Here is a 25,579-nt window from a genome sequence, read left to right as displayed (position 1 = left end):
TTATTCCTCTCTAATTATAGAATACAATTGTAATTTTTATTTATTTCTGATTTTTTAATGACATTTACAATATTATTTTAACCACTGGTTTTTTTTTTTTTTTTTAAACCCTGATTTCAAAAATATTTTAAGATCTTAAAGCTAAGAGATATTATAATTTTGACCACTCTTTTTTTAAGAAATTTAAGGAGAAAAAGTGACATTTTATTTTTATTACTCAACAAACATTTTTTATCACTCAAACGGCAATTTTTTTAAAAAGTTTGTTTATAATTATATATTTTTTATTTATTCTTGACCGTTTATTGTTTTTTACCACTATTATTGAGTTAAGAAAACAAAACTTGATTTCAATTGTATTTTAATTCTTAAAACTAAAGGACATTAATATAATTTTTTTTCTTTTTATAATTAAAAGTGTCAAAAAAGCACCCATTTATTTATAAAGAAGTGTTTTTTTTTTTTTTTTTTTAGTAATGAAATTTATGTAATTTTTATTTAGGTTTAAAGTGAAAGTGTCAAATGAATGATAATACTTCTAAAATTTGTATAATTTCAAAAACATTTTCTGAAACCAATAAACATAATTTCCATGTTGATTGCTCCTAAATTCAAAGATTATTTGAAGGCTTTGCAATACAATTATTTCTCCTAATTAAAAACATATATGGATAAAACATACTTACAGAAACACACAGCAAAAAATATTATTTGAGGCACCTGCAGTAAGAGTTTGTCTCACTCTCATTTTTGGAGCTCTTATGTGAGTCCTCAAAAATTCTTTACAGGATGAAATTAGATTAAGCAATATTGAGTTCACTGAGTCGATTCCAGTGGTTCGGATGCTCGCCTCGTGTATTAAGTGAATGAGAGTATCGTCCTTAAAACGTTGAGAATTTTAATTGAATAAATTCAACCATGCAGTCTTGGAAAATTCTGGCAGATCACTAACTGGATGACTGGTTACACAAGATAGAGCAGAACTGTAGTCTTCTTTCTCAAGAAAGATGCAAAACCTTTCTTTGATGAGAGGAGGTGGAGGTACTCGCTTCACCCGGGCCAAGTGCTTCCAAGTTGTTTCCAGTAGCTCTACCTGCATCAGTCATAGCAGTATGAGTGATTTCAAAGTTTCTATGGAGGACGGAAATAAAAAAGAAAAGAAAACTCGCAACCCAGAATAAAGAAATTTTCTGAAAGGTATTACGATTACTGAAATCAGCAACACCAGATGCCATCAAGACAATGATATCACCAATTTGGAGACATTCGTTTCAATGGCTCCAAATGAGTGAGTCAAAATGTGTCTTTTAAGTATGGCATAACGGTATGTGAAATCCATTGCAACACGTTTAAACAAGCAGCAACCAATCTAATTGCTCGAATGAAATTTATTTTAAGAAAAAAAATTGAGAAGATACCCTTCCGGCTCTTGAAGCATCCAATATCATTCGGACATGACGTTTTGCATTGAAATGGAATCCATGGTGCAGCATCTTTTTATAGACATGCTCAAGGTCATCCCATCTCTTCTCTTTAATGCATGCATCTAACATGGTGTTGAATGTATAGATGTCCGGCACTACTAGACCCCTGTTATCAGGTCCCCGGCTAAGACGATTGCTATCTTCAGACATCTTCTGGAACAGCTTCTTTGCTTCCTCAAACATACCATGCTCCACATAAGCTTTAAGCATTATGTTGCAAGTAACAAGATTTGGAGAGCAAAAGTCCTTCATTTGGTTGAAGATTTCTGTAGCATTTTCGATGTGCCCAGAGTCCAGACAAGCTTGAATTAATCCAGTGTAGGTTACAACTAGAGGCTTGTTTGCAACCTTACATATCTTCTCTATCTGTGAAAAAGGAGTGAAACACACACTATGTGATCTAAAAGTTGAGATGAGTCATATAAATAAGATCATAAAAATGTATTACATATCCATTGTAAGGTCAACAGTTCAGCTCACCCTTGTGATCTTCGTTACTTGTAAAATAATGTACCACAAAGATATATTCTTACCCATAGTAGAAAGATTGAAACCGTAACCATCCATTGAGCTTCGTTCAGAACATTAAAAATAGTTATCAGAGGTAGTATTTATTTATTAGACGTAGTGAAACATTTATGAAATCGTACACTTGGTATAAAGAATGCCATAGCTAAGAAGGATTGTACAAGATACATGAATAAAATTCATGACGAAAATTAGGCTAATGTTCATAATGAAGCTCAATTGTAGTACTGAAGGTCAAAGAAACATTCTCGGTTGGTTCACCAATAGTTGCTACATAAGCCATGAATACCACAAACAGACTTTTGGTTTTTGGAGGTTGATGTCTTCTAGGACTTGAGTAGGGACTAATGACAAATAAGGAGAGATATGGCTCTTGAACAAACATCAAGATTTCAATGAATGTGTGCCTCCAATACAACTTCAATCCATATCGAGTGACAACCATGTAACAAAGTAAATTTTGTTTATTGGCAGCAGTCTAAAAAAAAACAAATTAAAAAAAAACCACTTCAGTCAAATTATGAGGAGATTTTTGCATAACTTTCTTTCTTAACTAATATTTTTAAGTATTTGGATAATAAATATCTTCAAGACACTCATTAAGTAATCCATATTGACAAACTGTTTCCTACCCTGTGCTTATTAAGGAAACTTATTGATATAGAAAGCATGACTAGCCCATGCGGATTTAGAAGGTCTAAATTCTCTGTTTCCAATGGTGATCGGATCTTTTGGCACAATATTTCATCTTGATGGGCTCCAGGTGAGGTACTGCAGCATTTTCAACATATTCTTGTAAGGAAGACTACTGAAATTCGATAATGGTTCCCAAAACTGGTTTGGAAGATCAGTACAACACTATGAAAAAGGTCCTTGTCAAACTTTGGACTCAGAAAAGAATGAACCAAAATTTCAATGGATTGTTTGTTGACCCAGGGTATCCTCAAGTCTTTTTCTATAGTAAAATCTTTAATCAGGAAGCCAAATTTTTGGCATAGTAGCAAATAAATCCATGACAAGTAAGGCATCTTATTGGAATAACTTTAATATAGAAGCTACGTTGAACTGTCAAACTTTTGAGTGAGAATACCAGGAATAGTGAAAGAATGAGCCAGATCTAAATTGATTACCAACTCGCATCTTGTGAGTTGACATCAGGAGTCTACCTTTATTATCACGTTTCTAGAGCGAGAATTCTTTCAACTTGTACACACTAATCAACAATAATATCAATGAATTCATATTGATGTTATCTAACTAAAAAACCTAAAAACTGAGACAATCAAAGGCATACATAAAAATCGTAAAACTAACAGATTAGCATATGACAAATCTACCTGCATTAGTGCTTCTTGGCACCTTCCAGCACTACAAAGACACCGAGCAAGGTCATAATAAAGAGCAGCAGAACCCACAATTCCTCGTCTTTCCATGTCTTGAACAGCCAAAACAGCCTCATCTATTTTACCTTCTCTCCAAAGAGTATTCACAAGAACTGCATATAACGGAGAGTCATTTGTAAAATGAAATTCCATGTGATAGCATGCAAAAATAGGTTAGATCACTGAAATACCTTTGTATACTAAAGCATTTGGAATAAAAGATTTCTGCACTTTCCTGAAAAAATCGTGCACCAAGTTGTACTTGCCACATGCCAACATCACCTGCTTATGCAAAAATATTTTTGGGAATAAATTTTGTCACAGTTTCCTGATATTGACACAATTGAAATAACTACTCAGGAAAGCCAAGGAATACCAAGCTAAACTATGACCAGTTCCTCGAATTATGTTCCTATCTATGAAAAAAAACTTCACAAAAAAACTCTTCAACGGGTGTAGCAGTTCACTGGAAACATATTGCATAATTCACAAATATATATATATATATATTTTTTTTTTTCTATATTATGACCCAAGTTTATATCACCAAGAGCATGCACCAAGAAACCCAATATGTAATAAACACCTGATTACCCATTTTTTTTCAACACAATGTAATAAACATGTTAAACTATTACTGAAGCATATAACTAGTTAAACGAGAAACGATAATAAAACAACACTAGTCAGAGAGATACTAGAAGATTATTACCTCCATAACCAGTCCATATGTTGAAGCAGAGGGCTTCTGACCTTTTTCTTTTAATTGCTGCAAAACCCAAAATGCCCCTTCCCAGTGTTTCCGCTTGACACAAGCATTTAAGACCTTGCAAACACAAGATATATACATCTTAGCATTACGTAAAAAATTTCCACATATAGTATGTCTAAGTATCCAAACAGAATTACTACACTCTGCATCTTCTTGAATAAGCATTTCAACTTTCAAGGCACAGAACCATCATTGGTGATGCGATCAATAGTCATTGGAAAGAACTGCAGCAATAACTGACATAAAAAATATGCAAGTGCAAGATTTCTAAAATTTGAAGAATCACCCGACAATGGAAACAGGCACCGTTCATATATGTAATATGTAAATTATATCAGCTTAGTTTAGGTCCCTCATAAAATTTCTTTCAGGGTCTAGTGAGTAATCAACCAATCCCAAACTAGCATTACAAAATTTCCTCAGATCTCTAATATGCACAATAAAGTTAAAGAGCTTTACTTTTGATGCTTCAAGTCAAGAAAACCGTAGCAAAGAAAGGACCTTTTCATCCAGCGGTATGGAAGAAGAGGCTTATCATGTCATAAACAATAATATTCAAATTATTACTTCGCAGGTTTAACAGTTATGAAATATTATGACATTCAATTTCTGTTTTCATAAAATCATGTCAGTATCCATGGAAAAACCTTCAGAAACCAAATTGATTGAGATTTCTCATTCAAAAGTAGAAAATGCTTATTACATCACTGACAATAAACATCTATTATCTTATGCTTTTCCTATCGCCCAGAAATTCTCCTATTTTTCTTATGAGTTCATCAAATAAACAGTGGATATGTCAAATGCTATAACCTCTGTAGTTATGGAACATGTGGGATATGATATCCTAAGTATGTGGCCCCGTAGGGAGTTGAATCCCTGACCTCTCTGTTAGAGCCACTCAACCTAACCCTTGGGGTTGACAACATCATATAATTGGTATTAACAAACATTGATATCATATTATCAGTTGGCAGGTTTAACAATTTCTTAAATAGCCATGATATTCATCTTATACCTTCACAAAGTTGTGCAGAACCATGCTGGCACCGACATGGAAAAAACTTATGGAAACCAAATAAATTGAGATTTGAACATGAGTAAGACCATCAATAATCATGAAGATGGGGCATAGATAAAAATGTATAGCTATTAGAGACCACTATCTTGCCAACATGGATTGCTAATGGCCGACTGATAATTACTCACCGCATTGTAGACAACAATATCAGGTTCCAGTCGTGGGTCCCATCTCTCATGTATCCCAGTTTTGAACTTTTTCTTAGGAAGAGATCGCATGCAATCAATTACATCAAAAAGTTCCCTAATATGCCCTGCTTGTCCAAGAGTGACGGCAATGCTGTGATAAGCCACCAAGTCTGGATATGAGGACATTTGTTGCTGGAAAGAAGAAAAAACTTACATGGGTTGGTAAACATTTACTTCTTTCTTCCCTAATTTTATTGAGTTTCATGAGAATGTGCATGCCACATACATAACAATTAATGGGCATTACCTGCATTGCATGAAATACATTGAGTGCCTCCACAGGTCTCCTTGCCTTTCCAAGTACATTAAGTGCCGTAGTGTAAATGAATCTAGATCACAAGGAAAAATAGTCAAAAAGTGCTTATATCAATGACCATGAATTTCTTTAAATAACTCAAGTGACACTGAGACGTCAGGCAATACACGATGAATAAAAGTAAGGATGATGGTGAAAAATCAAAGTATTGTTCTGAAGGAGAAGATTCTAATGTGAGATCCATATTCTTTCAAAATTCCGACACAACTAGCTCAGGAAGATCATATAGACCAAAAAACTTGAGTTTATAATGTGGACTAAACCTGTACTCTGTAAAATTTAGCAGAAGAAAGAATACGGGAAAAAGTAAGTACTTGAGCCTGTGGGATTTGTAGCGTTCTCGCATCTGAAGCCACTCAATTACTTGTAGAACCCGCCTCCAGTTTCCCAATTTACCCAATATCTGAATAACCCTCAGTATAGAATGATCTGAAAATCTGATCCTAGCACTCCGCATCATCTTAGAGAACATCCACTCAGGCACATCAATATCTGCACCATTTAACCTGTTAAACAATACTTTAGCTTAAATAACAACAGTAATCTATTAAATTTGTAATTGAAAAAAATCAAAACACGTAAATCACACAAAGGCAAAGAAAGATAGATCATACAACAAAAGTTGTCAACTAAGGTTTCATGTCCACTCAACATTTCAGTGAGGTATTTTATCATCATTTCTGATGTGTTTTAATGCTTTCTCTGTAGTATTTGTTGACATTCCAAAATAGTTAATGCCACATGGCTTCTATGACATTCTGATTCCTTCTAGAGTAATTTGCTTCTTAGAACATTTTACAGTATTAGAGGCAAATTCATTTAAACTCTTACTAACCAAGACCATAACTTCATGCCCATCTTTCAAGGATTGAGATAAATTTGGCACAGATTCTATTGAGAGCACTTTTATGTATCCTTCAGAGATCACTTATAAGGATAGAAGAGTAGAGATTTCTTAGACTGTAATCTTCCATCCCACTTTAGTATGACAGATAAGACAATTGCTGCAAACACAGAGGATTGCAATTATATTCCTACTAGACTGGACTATTCTACATAAAAGGAAGCTTTTATTTTTCTACTCAATCTAAAATTAAGAGATTTATAACCAGTGCATCATGCAAAAGGCTTGTACCCAGCCAGTTGACCATAAGATTAGCTCTGTGCCTCAACTTTGTGTTCTTTCTTTGAGATGCTTGGAAGGGTTGGATTCTCCCCCAAGTTAAGTAGTTGTTTTATGCACCCAGATGATTGATCAAGCATGAAGTGAAAAGCGAATACCAGCCTTTATCAAGGTGTTCAAGGCTTCAATCACAGATGTTAAAACTGATTATGAAGTGAAAGATGGTGTCTTCCATTGCAAGGACAGGTATCATTCAACTTTCCTGACTTGACACAATTCTATATTTTTTTGATCTTGTTCTGTATCTAGTAATTTCAGTTCTTATTCAACCATAAAAAATTGCTTCATAACGCAATATATTCACTGTTTAACCATTATAGGTCTCATAGTCCCAGGGTTCCCCTGTCCCTAGCAAGTGGCGATGATGACATTAAAAAGACGGCTGCAAAGAGTCCAAAACCCTCTTCCTTAACTAGATGCATACCCCGATAATACATCCGGGTAGCTTTAATTCTTGAACTAAAGCCTAAGCATATGCTTTGCAAGCTAAACATATAGAAACTTTTAGGTTCACATGATGCACAAGGCTGACATAAGTGCTCATGTATGAGTATATCATCAATGCAAAATGCATGATTGATAATAGGGTCTAACAACAAGTTAACTGTAACATTATTGTTCACAATACAAATCCACACCCACAAAAGGACACAACCACACCATAGGTCAAATTGATGAACTATCAAATATGTTGCACATCTTACCTAAGATGAAGCATAATAACTAAAGAGATATTAGCTTAGAATAGAGATAACAAAGACGACAAATTGCATAGAGTACATACTGCCTCCCTAGTTTCTGGATTCTCTCCTCCATATCCACCCGTGGAACTCTTGGCTTGTCCATAAAATCATTTCCTTCTTCCACAAACTTGAAGGCAGCTCTTTCCATCTCCCAACTTCTATCATCATCCTTTTCAGGGAAGGACTTTCTGCTAATAGTTAAATTTTCACTCTGCCGATTTTCACCATCAGTAGTCTTCTGAAGTTGGATCCGATTCCTCACAAAATTGCTTCTACTACCAACTTTGTCCCTTTCAAAGCTTTCCCCCTTTCTTCCAAACATTTCTGAGGAACTTTTACCATGAACTAGGTCTGCTGTTATATTAACAGTATTACCACTCCCATTATCATTGAGCAATGCCACAGGACCATCTCGTGCTTTCTGAAACTTTTTAACCTTATACAAATAGGAGTCTTTTAACTCTGGCTCTACACTATTGGTTTGATTACGCGACCATCTTCTCCCTTCTGTCTCCCCTCTTGATGTCCTCTTCACCTTCGCATCCGCCCAACTCTCATTGCCAATAGATTTATCCTTTGACTTCCTAATTACACTCCCCTTGCGATCAAACTTATCTCTGACCAGACCTTCACCCCGAGCTACTCCATCACCATTTCCACCCAACTCTTCACGTCCCACATCTTTTGAACTTCTCCCTTCTGTCTCCCCTCTCGATGTCCTCTTCATCTTTGCATCAGCCCAACTCTCATGGCCACTAAATTTATCCTTTGACTTTCTAATTACACTCCCCTTGCGATCAAACTTACCTCTGACCAGACCTTCACCCCGAGCTACTCCATGACCATTTCTACCCAACTCTTCCCGTCCCACATCTTTTGAAACCACTTCTTCATCCATCAATTTAACCTTTTCATCATCTTTTCCCAAAGACGTTGTCCTCAACATATACTTTCCCTTCAAAGCATCCCTCATTCTCTCTCTACTCAACTTACTAGCTTGTTGCACCCTGCGGTCACTTTTGACAGACTCCATAGCCTTCAAATACTCACTAAAAGACGGCTTAAACTCAAACTCTCTCTCAACCATCCCACCTTCAACTCCAACTCCACCTCCACCTCCACCTCCACCTCCACCTCCAACCACCCTCTTATCAGACTCTTCGTTAACCATAGCATAAATTGTTCCAAAACACCTCTTCCTCACAACAAAACCTCTAACCCTCTTCACATTCTTACTCTTCAAACCAGCACCAAAAACGGGTTTCCAAGAATTCAATACTGGAAACCCTTTACGTTTATAATCTAAAATGAAAGTCTCATTTTTTCCTAAACTAGAGATACCCATTTGGCCATTTGTCATAAGTAACAACCCCATTTCAGCTTACACAACAAAACACTGAAAGTAAGTTAATTTCAAATACAACTTATTTGCTTTCACATATCTTCAAATTACACAACCTAACCCAACAAAAATTCAAACTTTGGTCTCCAAAGAAACTTACAGGAAGTGAATTCCACAGCTTTCAATATGTGAAGTGGGTTAAAGAGGATTAGAGCAGCCACTCTTTAGAGTGTTCATTGAGCGGAATTTGTGTTGGTTTGTGAAAACAAGTTCAGTGATATCTATCCGACAGTTGATTTTTTGTTTTTTTAAAGAGGGTTTTTTATTGTTTATTATAATACTTAAAATTTAAGGCCTCAAGGGTTGGTTTTTTTTTTTTTTTTTTTTTTTTTTTTTATTTTTATTTTATTTTATCATACGACAAGAAGATTAAGAATAATTCATTTATAAAATGGTTTTCTGTTTTTTGATTTAGAAAACAAGAAAAACAAGTTCGGTAAGTATTTTAAGAATATTTATATAACACAAGAGAATTTAAATATTATTTTTTATTTCAAAATATGGTAAATAATTTTTTTCTTATAAAAATAGTTTGATTGAAATGTTTTTAAAATCAGTTTTTATAAAACTCTAAAAATTAGGGTAAAATCAAAATTGAAAAAAAAAATATTTTTAGTATTATATTGAACAAACTTTTAGATAATTCAATTAGATTTTTCAAACTGAATATTAATTTTTTAAAATTATTTATGGATCACAAGAAATTGTTCTTTTGTTTTTGTTTTACTATTTCATCATTCTCACTTTTAAATCGAAAACAAGAAAAATATAAAAAATTAATATATAACTAAAAAAGTTAAAAAAACAAAAAACAATACGTCAATTTTTTTTTTTTATTATCGTTTTCAATATATTATATTTATCATTAAAAATTATAAAACACAAAACATAGGAAAAGACTTTGGGCATGAAGATTAAAGATTTCCTTGAAATCTACTCAATTTTTCAAAGATGCACAACACAATGCAGGGGTGAGCATGGGTAAAATGTAAAACTGGAACTGGTGGGTACCCACTTGTCTGTTCTGGGTAGGAACTAGAGTCAGCCCCATTGGGGTCTGGTCCCAATTATGGAAAATTGAACCTAGAAATTATCGGGTCCAGTTTTGGTTCCTACAGTGCTGGAATCGGGTGTCGAAATCGAGGTTCGGGTATCCAAGTAGGAATCAGGACTGAATTGTAATTTTTATAAATCATTAGAGGTGTATTTGTTTTTTTTTTGGGGGGTGTATTTGTCTTTTTTAAAAATTATGGGATAATTAAAATTAACCTGAGTACCCGGAGCTGAAATTAGAACCTATGTTTCAGGTTTTGGTTCCAGGTTTCTAGGAACTGAAATCAGTCGATTCCAGTTCCAATCTTAGGAATCGGCTGGTTCTGATTCTGATTCTTTCAAAAATTACAAGGCAATCGAAACCGATTCACCCATAACGCAATGGATACCATTTCAAGACTTATCAATATTGTACTATCAAACATTAATGCTTCTATTGGTTGCTCACAAGATAATACACGAAATTGTTCATACATATGCTTAATAACTAGATCATGTCAATGCTAATGAATTAACATACTCACTAATAAAACGACTTTAGGTAACTGTACGAACTTTATTTTTACGTTAGTTACTTCCGTTTGGACTAGTGTAAACTGTAACATGCTAAAAGCGTGACAAATGTTTTTGGATCCAAAAGTTATTATTCCCAGAAGTAGAACTTAAAAGACCTAATTAAATATTAATACTCAAAATTCAAATTATAAATAAATCAATATCCCCAAAAGAGATACATGCCTTAGAAGTAACCTATAAAATTGGTGCCCCATAAATGGCATATATCTCAAAAGTGTGTAATTGACATATATAAATATGGAAAATAATACAGTTACCGAAGGATGCACATCGAATTCGTACATTTGATGACCGAGGGTGTCCGGGCTAACTTGCGTGCACCTCAACTAATCCTTAGGAACCTTGGAACTACCGGCTTGATAAAATCTCTAGTGTTCACCCCTATTAAGGGTCGTGGGGACTCAAATTTGGGAGACCATGTTAGATCATTTTCTTGTTTTTTTACCATCAAGGGGATTCAAACTTAAGATACCATATTATATCCTCCTTTTGCTCTTTTACTATCAAGGGAACTCAAACTTGAGAGATCATGTTAGACTCTCATTTGCTCTTTTATCATTAGGTCATGCAGTAGGTTGACATATATAAACATTGATTATCTGACATGTTTAAACAACGTCTTTGTGACTTATATAAATGTTGCGTAAGTGGTGTATATTAGGGGTGTTCAAAAAAATGCAAAAAACCGAACCGAACCGAAAAACCGGTTAACCAAAAAAATGGTTGGGTTACGGTTCGAAAAATTCAAAAAACCGAATATTCGGTTCGATTACCAGTTTGGGAGAAATTAGAAACGGTTAACCGAAAACCGGTTTTCTAAACCGGTTATATATATATNATTTTTCTCCTGGGAGACTTTTTAACTAGTAGATTAAAAAAACAATACAATAATAATAGATTGTTAAACTATACAAATTTTTTTTTTTTAAAATATGTATATCTAACATTATTAATTGAAATTTTGTGTTTTAATAAGGTAAAAAAATTAACCTATTCGTTTTAGATGTTTGTAAAATTACAATTTAAATCAATTAATCTTAGGGGTGTTAAAAAAAATGCAAAAACTGAACCGAACCGGAAAACCGGTTAACCGAAAAAACGGTTCGGTTACGGTTCGAAAAATTCAAAAAAACTGAATTTTCGGTTCGGTTACCGGTTTGGGAGAAATTAGAAACGGTTAACCGAAAACCGGTTTTTCATATATATATATATATATATATATAAATAAATAATAACCTAAACTAAAATAAATCCCTAATTCACTCAATCTAAAATCCCAACCAAATTTTTTTTCTTAGTTCCCAATGTATTGTCTATATTTACAATTTAATTTAGGACAAAATTAAAAAAAAAAAGTTTTATAAAAAAAAAAAGAGAAAACCGGTTAACCGCTTTTTTTAAAACGGTTAACCGGTTCGGTTTCGTTTCGAGAATTTTCCTGAACCAAAAATCCGATTCGGTTTAGAAAAATAGTTAATCGGTTCGGTTAACCGCTTTTGAACACCCCTAGTGTATATAAAGGTTGTCTCAAAAGTAGCATGAGAAAATATAATAACATGATTGATAAATAATGTCACTATAATAAAATTTAAAAAAGGTGAAGAAAATTTTTATCACAGAAAGTAAAAAATTTGTCTTAAAAAGTAATGCGGGACGACATACAAAATTGTTCCCAAAACCACGGTACCAAAGGTAATGCTTAAAAAAAAACAAATCAATCCCCAAAGTCATGTCATTAGGGACAAAATTCGAATGTTGATATTACTATATATTAAATGGTGAGACACAAATATGTCACTTGGAAAAGACAACCATACAATTTGAGTGGTTAGTTATTGAAGGGTTATAGTGTCCTTTTACAGGGACATGTCCAAAAGGTTATGTTACTTCAGTTACAACCATTGATCAAGATCAAGTTTAAATTTTGATCCAATGGTAGAAAATGAAGTGGTATGAGTGAAAGATTGTGACCCAAATGAATGGGTGCTTACAACACTATAAATAAGGTTTTTGTGTGGCCATTTAATACACTTCCATCAATTGTGTAAAGCAAATAAGGCAAGTCTAAGATTAGTTTGTTTGTATATAATCTTCTAATCCCCTCAAAGCCCGCTTACAGACAGAATATGTTTTTAGTTATGAAGGTTTCATAGTTTCACAACAATCCACGAGCAAGCTTCGATTGTACCGTTTTCCAATCAATATGGGATTCTTGTAATCTATGAGTCGACCGAGAATTTATATAGCAACGACATGTAACGACTTGAGAGTTTTATTATGAAGGTTTCTTATGAGGCAAATTAAGCATATCCAACACCATTTTATAGTTTATTAAAATAATTATGTTTTTTTATTAAGATTTTTATCCCACTATGTTTTTCCTTGATGAACTCAATTGCAATTACTTGTGAGTGGTGAATTGTGGCTAAATGTTATTTGTTAAGGAGGCCAACACTTTGCTATACAAACACAGGTTTATAACAATTCCCCCTCAACATTAGGGGGAAAATACAAATACACCCAAGGGTTTTAGAAAGTAACAAATGCGCCTAAGAAATTGATAGACGTTAGTGAAATTCATTACTTTACAAAGATTAAAATACCCTTTGTCTAATTATAATATTTATTTCAATTTTTGTTTCACCTATATAAATAGTAATATTTATTAACCGATTTAATACAACAAATTATAATCAAAATAAAAGTATCTAAATTTTCTAATATTAAAAGTGTAGACGACATGTTCCCACCCGAGGTTTACTGAAATCCAAGGTTCATACCCTTGATTTCATTTATTCCAGATACCCATTCTTAATCTAACACTGTTTCTTTTATTTTAAAAGTTGAAGGGTAAACGCGTCAAAACCCCATTTCTCTCAACTCACCACCATTGACTGCCCTCCCATCTTCTTCTGCTTTGTCTCTCCTATATTCTAACAGAAGAACTCCATTTTTCACTTTTTTTTACCCATTCTTCCTCTTCTTCTTCTCCTTTTTTCCTTCTCTTTTTCTTCTTCTCTTCTCTCTTCCAGATTCTTCCTCTTTTTCTTCTTCTCCTTTTTTCCTTCTCTTCTCTCCACCAGATTCTCCCTCCTCTTCTTCTTCTTCCTCTCCTCTCTTTCTTCTTCTCTTCTCTCCACTAGTTGCTTCCCCCCGCCATCCCCACCAAAACCCCAACACCATCTGGCCGCGTCGGTCGCCGTCATCACCCAACAATCTTCAAGGTTTACCTCAACAATTTTTTCTTTTTATTTTATAATACATAGAGCTGGGCATTTGGGACCGGGCCCAAAAGCCCAGCTCCAAAAACCGGTCCTAGGACCGGTCCTTGGGAGGACCGGTCCTAGGAGGCCTGGTCCCAAAACGGGACCAGGCCTAAGGAGGAGGGCCCGGGCCCTCCTCCAAGGCCCGGTCCTGGGCCCAAAAGTTTTTTCTCTTTTATCAATTTAATCCTTTGTAAAATTATATTAAACCCCCTAAAAATAAGTATAAATTCAAGGACTAAAATGAAATTTTACAAAATTAATTAAAAAAGACAAAGAATAACCGTGGCTGCCAACGGTTTATTTAATTTATAACCGTTGGCAGCCAACGGTAACTGCCAAGTGCCAACGGTTACATTTATTATTTATATAATATAAGTTTTTTTTTTTCATTTTCCCCCCACAACCACACTAAAAAACCCTAAAACCTTTTATTTTTTTCACACCAACTCTCATTCTTTCATTCTCTCAAGTCTCAATCTCTCTACTCCAAATCCAATCAATCTCATTCAATTTATATTATAATATTTATATTATTATTTATATTATTCAATTTTTTATCTATTCAATATCATCATAATTTCATATTATATTTAATTTCTTTTCATTTTATATTATTATTTTATCATAAATTTATAATGTCTTCCCAAATGAGTTTTACGTTCCATCCACCGAAGAAATTGAAGCCTTCAATCCATTTTCACCATCCTCCAGAGGATGCAGCTGTAACTCCACAAAATACATTCGGTCGGGACGAGGGGTAGCCAAACACATGTGAGCTGCGAGTCAACGGGCACGGACATAGCCCAACCCCCTGACCATCAAGAGGGTCGTGTCCGATGTTGGCGATACTTCACAAATCAAAACGGCCAAAGACAAATGGGGAGGGGGGTAGAATCGTGTGTGGGATATGTAATTATGTGGAACCATATTGGGGCTGAGAGTGGAATGGACTTCGACGATGCGATGACACGTAGAGAAGAAGCATCCCAAATAAATGCATCTTCAAGGGATCAGGTAGACAAATTCAAACTCAACTTAATTTTAATCCACAACCTCAACTCTCTCACATGGCAATACATACCCATGTTGCACGAGAGGAAATAGCAAGATATATAGTTGCTACAGACTCTCCCATTTGTTTACTGAAAATCCTTTTTTGTTAATATGATTAAAACTGCATTTTGTCCAGCATATACCCTGTTAGTAGAACTACAAGTAGAAGAGATATACTAAAACTTTATAACAAAATAATAATAAACTTAAAATCGAATTCAAATTTTAGAAATTATCTATTGCCACTACATCAGACATATGGGCATGTAGATCAAAAACCGATTTTTTAACTGTTACAGTATATTTTAGATCATAATGGGGTTTACAACAAAAATTGATAGGTTTTAAACCATTATATGAAAAACATAGTGCTGAAACATTTATTTTACGATTCTTGAAGTTTTGCAAGAATTTTTATAACTGATAGAGTTGTAGCGCTAACGCTTGTAGCAGTGCTAACACCGCGGCAATATCTTTATTGAAAAGAAATTGGATCCGCTTGGTGAAGGCAAATTTATCACCAGAGATGTGCTTGTCACATCATCAATTTGATAGTTAAAGCGGTTTAGATGCTATACATTCAAGGATTGAGAGGGTGCGTAGAGCTATCGGATTTATGCGGCGGTAGCAATAAAAGATGGCAGGAGTACGTCAAATATTGTAAGCAAGAGGACCCACGGTTCGACCTTTGAAGTTATGTACAGACATGCCTATCCGTTGGAACTCTACCTATTTGATGTTGGAAAAAGCTTTGCCAAACGCGAAACAAATTACAGATTTCGTCAACCGAAGACCTATCCAGAGGAAGTTGTCGATATGATGATTGGGGGGTTTGTGAACTTTTTATTCATCTTAAAATTTTTTATGAGCTACTAATACATTAAGTGGATTTTATTATCCAACTACTAATTTAGTGTTAGATATTTTAGTTCAAATTGTAAAACTTTTTATCAATACAGACATGATAACCTTTAAGTGAAATGTTTCAAGTATGGAAGAAAAATATAAGAGATATTGGTTAGATATTCCATTCTTATTGGATTAGGCCTTTTTTCAGATCCTAGGTTTAAATTATCCGTAGTTAACGGTGTAATTACTGAGTTAGGCCATATTTAGGACATGATTATACGTCTTATTTGACTGACTTTAAAAACAAATTGGATAGGCTTTTTTCTTTATATGAGAACAGATACAATGCAGTAGAAGTGGAAGTGGAAGTGGAACATCTGGGAGAGGCGATCAGGACTTGATGTAGCCCCCCCTCAATGGTCGACCAAGTGGGGGTATGTGGGACGTAGCGGAAGCTCCAGCTCTAGTCCAGCTGTACATACATAGACCAAATGAGATGACCGCTACCTACAGGTGGACTTGACCTTTATGACGATGAAGGAGCAACTTGACATGGAATATTCAATGGTGGAACCAACAAGAAAGTCAATTCCCCATTATCCAAAGGCAGTGACATTTATCTGTGCCGGTTTCTACAATTGCATCCGAGTCAACATTTTCAACGAGTGGTCGGATTGTTGAAGACAGAATATGTTCTTTAATGATGAGATGATTGAAGTGATAACGTGTTTACGGGATTGGACTCATGAGAAAGAAGACTACAACAGCACCCTGAAGATCCCGAACTACTCGAACTCTTGGAATACAGATGAATAATGTAACTAGTGTTGACGATGATAATTGAAGATGAATAATTAATAAAAAAAATATTTAATTGTTATTTGTGAAGCGTGAATGTGTGAAATGTGAATCTTATATTTATGTTAAAAATTAAATTAACTATTAATTTATTTTTTTTAAAATAATTAAATTTAGAAACTTACTAATCAACCCCTAAAAAATACTAAAAACCCCCTAAAAATTTCGTTTTGCCCCCAAATATAAAAAAAAATTGAGGGGGGAAATAAAATTTTCCAAACCCCATGGGACCGGTCCTGGGCCCATGGGACCAGTCCGGACCAGGTTAGGCCTGTTCGGGTCCTGATTTTTCTCATGGGCTGGGACCCATGAGAGACTGGTCCATTTGGACACAGTCCCAAGGGACCAGTCCCAAACGGGCCCAGGCCTGGGCCCGCAAGGGACCGGTCCCTTGCCCAGGTAAAAAATACATATAACTAAAAAAAGTTTATTATTATGGTGAAAAAGATTTGTGTACAAACATAATACTCAGATCTTTGATCAATAATCATGTTCAGTAGAGTAGATGAATTATTATTCGCTTTTTTTTTTTTTTTTTTTTAAGATGCACATGTCTTTAGTATTTTTCGTGTTTTCTTTAGTTTTCGGGAACAAACGATGAGCAAACTGGTTGGGGTTTTGGTGGGGATGGTGAGGGACGCAGTGGTGGAGAGAAGAGAAGAAGAAAGAGGGAAGAAAAAGAGGAGAAGAAGAATCTAGTGGAGAGAAGTGAAGAAAAAAAGAGGAGAATCTAGAAGAGAGAAGAGAGAAGAAAAAGAAAGGAAAAGAGGAGAGAAGAGGAAGAATGGGTATTAAAAAAAAGTGTAAAGGAGTTCAGTGTCAGAATGGAGGAGAGATGAAGAAAAAGGGATGGGAGGCAATCAATGGTGGTGAGTTGAGAAAATATAGTTTTGACGCTTTAACCCTTAAACTTTTAAAAAAAGAAACAGTGTTAGATTAATGGTGGGTATTTGGAATAAATGTAACCCGAGTATGAATTTGGGATTTCAATAAACCTCATGTGGGACATGTGTGTGCTCATATTAAAAAAGTAAATTTAAAAAAAAAAAAACACCTTTTCTTGAAAAAGGTGGGAGTTTTTCAAGTTTCAAACGTGTAATTGGCATAACCTTACTTTATTATACAAAATCTAAATTAATTATACTCTTAAAATAGAAATTGAATAAAATGTAATAAAAAAAATGATAGGAAAATCTTTTCAAACAAAGTTTCTTTCCACCTTTCTCAACTTTTTGGGTGCGTTTGTGACTTTTTAGAACCCTTGAGTGCATGGAAACTTTTCCAAATCACAAGGGGAAAATTGTTCTCAATCCAATAAAACCCCCTTCTCATATGTGGGTACCTACCGACACAATTTAATGAGAGGGAAATAACATTTTAGCCCCTTTGTTCTTGCTCAAGTTTTTCAGTCCGCTTACTTTATATTTGTTAATGAATTTTACAAGAGTTTTACAACAACATAGACTAAAGTCAAGATGAAAATAAAATGAGACAAAACATTCATATTTAATATCCTGACATCTTTGCTTAGATAAAAACATATGACATTACTAGGAAATTGACTTTAAACAAACAAACAAAATTCTATAATATTTTCATTTAAAAATTAGAAAATATATTATGTGGTATTAAGATCATCTTAATATTATGGTGTTGTTGGTTTGAATTAATGGAATAAGCATATGATTTACATAGATGGATTTGGAGATTCGATTGAAATAAGATTCAATATGATGAAATTATCTTTAATAAAAGGATTAATCATTTAATATATAATCCAAATTTAAATATTATGTGGAGGAAAAAAGTTGAGTGTTGGACAATTATTCAATTATTTGATTCTAACTTTTAAGAAATAATTTTAGTTAATAAATTGGGGTTTTGATCTTGCACTCTAAGGTTTAATCAATTAATAAAGTTCTCATGATATTTCAGAAATAACAAAAATCTTCGTGCTTTTAGTTAACTGTTATACTTTATAACATGATGAATTGACGAATATTTACCTAATTGCCCAAATTAACAATGGAAGATTTTTGTTATTGTTATAACTGCAAGGTAATGTTTGTTACTTAATTATACTTAAAGGAGATTATTGTTAGTAACCCTAACAAATATTACTTAGACTACTAGGAATGACAAATAAAGATTCAATTACAATACTTTAAAAACATTTGAACAACGACAATAAAATTTCAATGTCACAAATACAATTGTTTAGTGATATATTTGCATCATTTATTTATTTTTTTATTTTTTTATGATCGGAGGTGTCCAGACTAGTTACGCGCACTTCAATTAATCCTTCAGGATCTTAAAACTACTGGTCAGATAAGAGCTCTAATGACTACTCTTATTAACAATCAAAGAGGGATTCGAACTCATGACCTTTTGAGTAATATACCCAAGAGTCTCTATCAAACTATTCAGTCATCCATAGATAGTTGGAAAAAAAAAACAACAATAAAATGTTAAATTTTGGTATTATATGGGTGCGTTTAGCACATTATTTCTACCTATATTCTCAATCCTATTTCCCAAATATTGTTTGACACATTATTTGAGAAATATTAGTATATTTTTTAATTACTTTTAGACTTCTTAAGTTTATTAATTTCATTAAATACCCTCAGAAAAGAAAGTTCAAAAATTAATAAAAACACCCCCTAAACCCATACTGGCTAGATTCCGGCAACCATCGTTGGTGATAGCCGGAATCTGTCACAACGGCCTACACCATGACCAGAACTGGCCGATAATTCATCGATCTAGCCGTCAGCGATGGCCAAAGAAATGACCGTTTTTTACTGTCAACGACGGCCAAATCTTGGCCATCGTTGATTAATTTTGCGACCGTCGATGGCCAGATCTGGTCGTAGATTTGGTTTTTTCCGACCAGATCCGTGGTGTATCTGGTCGAAAAAGGTCATATCGACGCCCTACCTGTCAGATCCGGTCTATATCGTAACGTAATTTTTTGGCTAGATTCCGACGGTGGTGGCCAAATTTGGCACTGTAGGCGGTGGGGGTGTTTTTATCATTTTATAAAATTTTATATATTGGGGTGTTTTGTTTTTTTTATAAATTTATAAATTTTACCTTGTAATACTTTCCTATTTAACTACCCAATATTATTCCTAAAATCTTATCTAAAATAATAAAACAAACGGACCCATAATTTTTTTTTTTAAATAATATTAATTTATCATTATAAATTTTTTAATCCACATTGGATTTAAATTTTGGTAAAAAGAAAAAGAGCCACATTTATAGTAATTCTCTTAACGAAGCAACAAGTTGTGGGACCCGGTAACACAGAACCCGACCGTTGCATTGGCCTCTGGCTCTCAGCCTTCCCGTTCAAATTCAAATTGTACCCAAGAAAAGTAATAAAGAAAAAGCTGCTTCCCCACTTTTCTAGCAAATCCCCTCACTCTCTCTTCTTCTCAAAATTTGAGCTCTCATTACTGCACGCCACGTTATACATATTCCACTTCAAATTTCAAATGCAAATTTCTTTGATGGGTTCTCTCCCTTTTTTCTGTACGAAAGTTCAATTTCTCACTGTTTGAATCGCTGTTTCGGAGCCTATGTTTTTTATGGGTTCAACGAAGGTACTCAACCTTAAGCTTTTGTAGTTTGAGTTTCTGTTTCAGATTGTTGAAAAATCACTCTTTGTTTCTGGGTTTTTTGTTTCAGGCGAGTTTATTTTGATTGTTCTTGCAGTTTATAGTTTTGAGTTGGAAATTTGTGTGATTTCCGTACTCAACCTCAAGCTTTTATAGTTTTGAGTCTCTGTTTTAGATTATTGAAAAATCTCATTTTGTTTCTGCGTTTTTCGTTTCAGGCGAGTTTGTCTTGATTTTTCATTGCAGTTTTAGGCGAGTTTGAGTTTGAAATTTGTGTACTTTCATCAAAATGAGAGAGGAAAATCAAAATCAAACCAAAACGGTGAAGTTTGCTGATCAAAATCAAGCTCCAAATAAGCCTCAGAGTGGGAAAAATGGAGGTGTTAATCATTCAAAACCTCGGTCTTCATGGGGGTCAAACATAGTCAAAGGCTTCACAGCTGATAAAAAAACCAAATTGCAAAACACCATTGTTGTGAGCAAGAAGCTTCCTTTATCAAACTCAGATATCGCCGGCGAAAAGGGCTCGATTGTTTCATCGCATTCGCGGGTAAAAAGATCGCTAATTGGAGACTTATCTTGCTCGGTGAACCCAGCTCAAATTCATCCACACTCATACCAAACTCACAGGAGGCAATCTTCAGGGTCAAAGGATTTGTTTCTTGAGTTGGATAGTCTGAGGAATTTGCTTCAAGAGTCTAAAGAGAGGGAGTTTAAGTTACAAGCCGAGTTGTCAGAACTGAAAAGGAGTCCAAAGATATTGGAGATTGAGAGAGAGCTAGAAGTGAAGAAAAGTGAGGCTGATGATCTTGTTAGGAGAGTGGGGTTGTTGGAAGAAGAGAAGACTAATTTAGCCGAGCAATTGAGTTTGGTTGTAGAGAAAAATGAGGGTGAGGGTTTGATGGTGGGATCGTGTTCAAAGAATTTGGAGATGGAAGTGGTTGAGTTGAGGAGATTGAATAAAGAGTTGCAGATGCAAAAGAGAAATCTTGCTTGCAAACTCTCTTCCATGGAGTCTCAATTGACCTCTCTTGCTAAAGCTTCCGAGGTATGTGAATGTGATTAACTAATTGTTTGTTGCATTATCTTAATTACTGAAATTATTAAGTATAGAGTTGTGTTGTTTATCTTTTTTGTTTCATTGACTTGGTTTGTGGTTATGTGGTGATCATTTAGAGTGACATTGTCACGAAGATCAAGGCAGAGGCATCTCTGCTAAGACACACAAATCAAGACTTGTGTAAACAAGTTGAAGGTCTACAGATGAGTAGGTTAAATGAGGTTGAAGAGCTTGCATACCTTAGGTGGGTTAATTCATGTTTAAGGGATGAGTTACGCAATTCGGGTTCAACCGAGAAAGCATCTAGCCCCGATTCAGCTGAGAGTGTGTGTGAAATTGTTGGTTTTCAGCCTTCCCAAAACAATGAATGCTTAGAATATAGTGTTGGCAAGAGACTAAATTTGATTAAAAAGTTGAAGAAATGGCCTAATTGTGGTGAGGATGCGCCAAGCTTAGAATGCCCTGATAATCTTTTAGATAAAACTTGGGTCCAATTAGAAGAAGAGAGAAGTCCTAGAAGAAGGCACTCTATAAGTGGATCAAAATGCAGTGTAGAAGAGTTGACTCTAAGAAAGAGAAGGCAATCTGATGGATTTATCTCTGCAAAAGATATGGAAAAGGAAGAAGAGCCACTGGCTTCTCACAAATATGAAAACTGCCTGGAAGTGAATAATATTAATAGGATGGCAAGCACTTTCGATGTTGAGAAAAGAGCTTTGCGCATACCAAATCCCCCTCCACGGCCTTCTTGTTCTATATCCAGTGGGCCTAAAGAGGATGATTCAGCTCAAATTCCACTACCTCCACCGCCTCCGCCTTTGCCTCCTCCTCCACCTCCTCCAAAGTTCTCAGTGAGGAGTACTACTGGGGTGGTGCAGAGAGCCCCACAAGTAGTTGAGTTTTACCATTCACTTATGAAGAGGGATTCGAGAAAAGATTCTTCAAATGGAGGCATCTCTGAGGCCCCAGATGTTGCAAATGTTCGCAGCAGCATGATTGGTGAGATTGAGAACCGGTCCTCACATTTGCTCGCAGTAAGTATTTACTCATTGTTGCTATGACAGCATTAAATATATCATAGAACTTTATCTGTATATATTTTTCGATCACCTGAATTCTATTTGTAGTTTGGTTGCTGGAAAGGCAAGGGAAAACAGATTTGGAATTATGGAGTCTCTGATACATTGTCATTGTCATTTGTTATGTGTAGATAAAGGCTGACGTTGCTACACAAGGAGAATTTGTGAAGTCATTGATAAGGGAGGTGAATAATGCAGTTTATCAGAACATTGAAGATGTTGTGGCATTTGTGAAGTGGCTTGATGATGAACTTTGCTTTCTTGTAAGTTGATTGCACTCCTCCCAATAAGAACTTCATTTTATAGAACTTTGTTAGTAAATTATCGTGATTCCTATATACTCAGTGTTATAGAAGGTTTCCTTCTCATTAGGAATATCTTCAATATGAAAATTATTGAGAAGGTGTCATGAAACTACAGTTCAATGAGCATAGCATCCAGTTTGCAGAAATGATGCATAACAATTTTGAATCCTAAGTTTTGAGTAATTTAACTGATGTTGGAATTAGACAGAAAGGCCAGATCTTCTCCCTGATAATCATGTTTGCATTTTCCCAACAGGTGGATGAAAGGGCAGTTCTAAAGCACTTTGATTGGCCAGAGAAGAAAGCTGACACATTGCGTGAAGCGGCATTCGGGTACAGAGATCTCAAGAAGTTGGAGACTGAAGTGTGTTATTACAAGGATGATGCCAGAGTGCCTTGTGACATAGCACTGAAGAAAATGGTAGCCTTGTCTGAGAAGTAAGAATCTAATTCTCTAGACAATAAGATTGAGTCTCTAAAAATTGTTGGAATCTATTCAGCCAATGTCTCCTGTTCATAATGGTTTCTCTTTTCACTGTCAGGATGGAACGAACCGTTTACAACCTTTTCCGGACCAGAGAATTCCTTATGCGCAATTGCAAGGAGTTCAAAATTCCTACAGATTGGATGCTTGACAATGGAATCATTAGCAAGGTACAACCTGATATCTTAATGAAATTTTGGGACAGTCAAAGAAGGCTAGAGAAAATTTTTAGTTGTAATTTGGAAGAATTAAGTCCATTTATCATTGAGCACTTACTGAATTCAGAAACCTAACGTTCATTCAATCAATTAATGTTGCAGATAAAATTTGGCTCAGTCAAGTTGGCTAAGAAGTATATGAAGAGGGTTGCTATGGAACTTCAGTCAAAGGCTGGATTGGAAAAGGATCCTGCAATGGACTATATGCTTCTTCAAGGAGTGAGATTTGCTTTCAGAATTCATCAGGTTTGTTGCATAAATAACTTTCTTGTGTCTTGTTTCTGTCTACTTTTCTATTTTGAGCACTAAACAAAAGGACTTGATGCTTTTGACTCTAGATAAATATATGGTTTTTGTAAAACATAGAAGAAATTTGTTGAATCGGACAATTTTAAGTGAGACTGGTGTATCACGTTATACATATGTTCATCCAATAAAATCTCAGTACATACGACTATTTTTTTTTTCTCCACTTAGAGACTATTATGATTGACTATATTAAATAAATGATATGTAGTGAGACTTAAATGAATGACTGACTTCTTTAATGTTTGATGCAGTTTGCAGGAGGATTTGATGCAGAAACAATGCATGCATTTGAGGAACTTCGCAATATTGCTCACCATTTTAACAAAAAGTAAATAGAGAGATGGAGGATGAAAATTTTTTTGGCTTACCATCTCAATAAGCTTTACATATACAATATCAGTTTGGCTACTAATGCAAAGGAGTATTGTTATCAATACCGATTTTTTGTAACATGAAATGTCACATCAGTGATATTAAACGATAGTTTGATTTGTAAATGTTATAAGCGTAACATTCTGATGATGTGACGTTTCCGAACAAATCTAGAGTTGTAAATAGGTTTGAAAGATTGCAATCTGGATTTGTTGGCCAGTGTGTTCTCTTATGATGAACCACTATTTTTGGTGAGAGGAAAGAATTATGTTTTAGTCTTTTAGATTTGTGCTCTATGCCTCTGTGCTTTTCGGTATACCCCTCAAGGACACTTATTTCGATTACTAGTATCTTTAGCCCTTCTGTTTAACAGAACTTTTTTGACTGTTCATTGACTTGAAAATTATGCTAAAACGATGAAAAAACTCTTTAAAATAATGAAAAATGCATTACACAAACAACATTGACATAATTTGAACCATTGCATTTTCTTATTATTTTTAGAAGGATGTTTTTTGTCATTTTTAATTAAACTTTCAACTCAATTAACGGTATGTTAAGTCAAAGAATCAAAATATTAATATTTGATAGAGTAAACTACTTTTTTTTCCACCCAAGGTTTGCCTTAATGACACTTTCCCACCAAAAATTTTTAAAATGCCACTTTTCCACCCAAAGTTAATAATCCATTACTATCCAAATTCGATTCTAACAACAAAAATTATCTCCATCACCACCATTTGAATATCTGGTCTCCTTTTTACAAAACTTCTCTCACTTTGGTACCTGATTTCTCATCAATTGTCGACCATTGTAAAGCTAAGGTTTCCTGTTCTTAGTTGATTTTCGATTGATTTCAGCGATGAATATNTGTATATGTAGTGAGACTTAAATGAATGACTGACTTCTTTAACGTTTGATGCAGTTTGCAGGAGGATTTGATGCAGAAACAATGCATGCATTTGAGGAACTTCGCAATATTGCTCACCATTTTAACAAAAAGTAAATAGAGAGATGGAGGATGAACATTTTTTTTGGCTTACCATCTCAATAAGCTTTACATATACAATATCAGTTTGGCTATTAATGCAAAGGAGTATTTTTAACCTAAAGGAGTTTGATTTGTAAATGTTATAAGCGTAACATTCTGATGATGTGACGTTTCCGAACAAATCTAGAGTTGTAAATAGGTTTGAAAGACTGCAATCTGGATTTGTTGGCCAGTGTGTTCTCTTGTGATGAACCACTATTTTTGGTGTGAGAGGAAAGAAGTATCTTTACCCCTTCTGTTTAACAGAACTTTGTTTGACTGTTCATTGACTTGAAAATTATGCTAAAACGATGAAAAAAAACTCTTTAAAAATAATGAAAAATGCATTACACAAACAA

The 25,579-nt window shown here is 34.6% G+C and overlaps 2 protein-coding genes across 2 annotated transcripts; one reads left to right on the top strand and one right to left on the bottom strand.

The window, feature by feature from the left end:
* Positions 1-596: 596 nt before the first annotated feature.
* Positions 597-9,310, bottom strand: LOC116105257 (pentatricopeptide repeat-containing protein At1g30610, chloroplastic). The gene is made up of 9 exons (XM_031391703.1): positions 7,719-9,310; positions 6,066-6,257; positions 5,683-5,764; positions 5,376-5,567; positions 4,107-4,220; positions 3,586-3,676; positions 3,350-3,507; positions 1,419-1,850; positions 597-1,093 (listed from the first exon to the last, which is right to left on the bottom strand). The coding sequence occupies exons 1-9, from the start codon at positions 9,050-9,052 to the stop codon at positions 899-901; spliced, it is 2,790 nt and encodes a 929-aa protein (XP_031247563.1). The 5' UTR covers positions 9,053-9,310; the 3' UTR covers positions 597-898.
* Positions 9,311-20,228: 10,918 nt separating this feature from the next.
* LOC116105266 (protein CHUP1, chloroplastic-like) lies at positions 20,229-24,406 on the top strand. Its single transcript, XM_031391714.1, has 8 exons — positions 20,229-20,348; positions 20,582-21,411; positions 21,540-22,457; positions 22,634-22,765; positions 23,064-23,245; positions 23,350-23,461; positions 23,612-23,755; positions 24,070-24,406. Exons 2-8 carry the CDS (start codon positions 20,653-20,655, stop codon positions 24,148-24,150), a joined length of 2,328 nt encoding a protein of 775 aa, XP_031247574.1. The 5' UTR covers positions 20,229-20,348; positions 20,582-20,652; the 3' UTR covers positions 24,151-24,406.
* The last annotated feature ends 1,173 nt before the right edge of the window (positions 24,407-25,579 follow it).

The sequence above is a fragment of the Pistacia vera genome, unplaced genomic scaffold (assembly GCF_008641045.1).
Source record: "Pistacia vera cultivar Batoury unplaced genomic scaffold, PisVer_v2 Contig496, whole genome shotgun sequence".
Classification (NCBI taxonomy): Eukaryota; Viridiplantae; Streptophyta; class Magnoliopsida; order Sapindales; family Anacardiaceae; genus Pistacia; species Pistacia vera.
The sequence above is the reverse complement of the archived record's forward strand: the minus strand, read 5'-3'. Positions and strand labels throughout refer to the sequence as shown.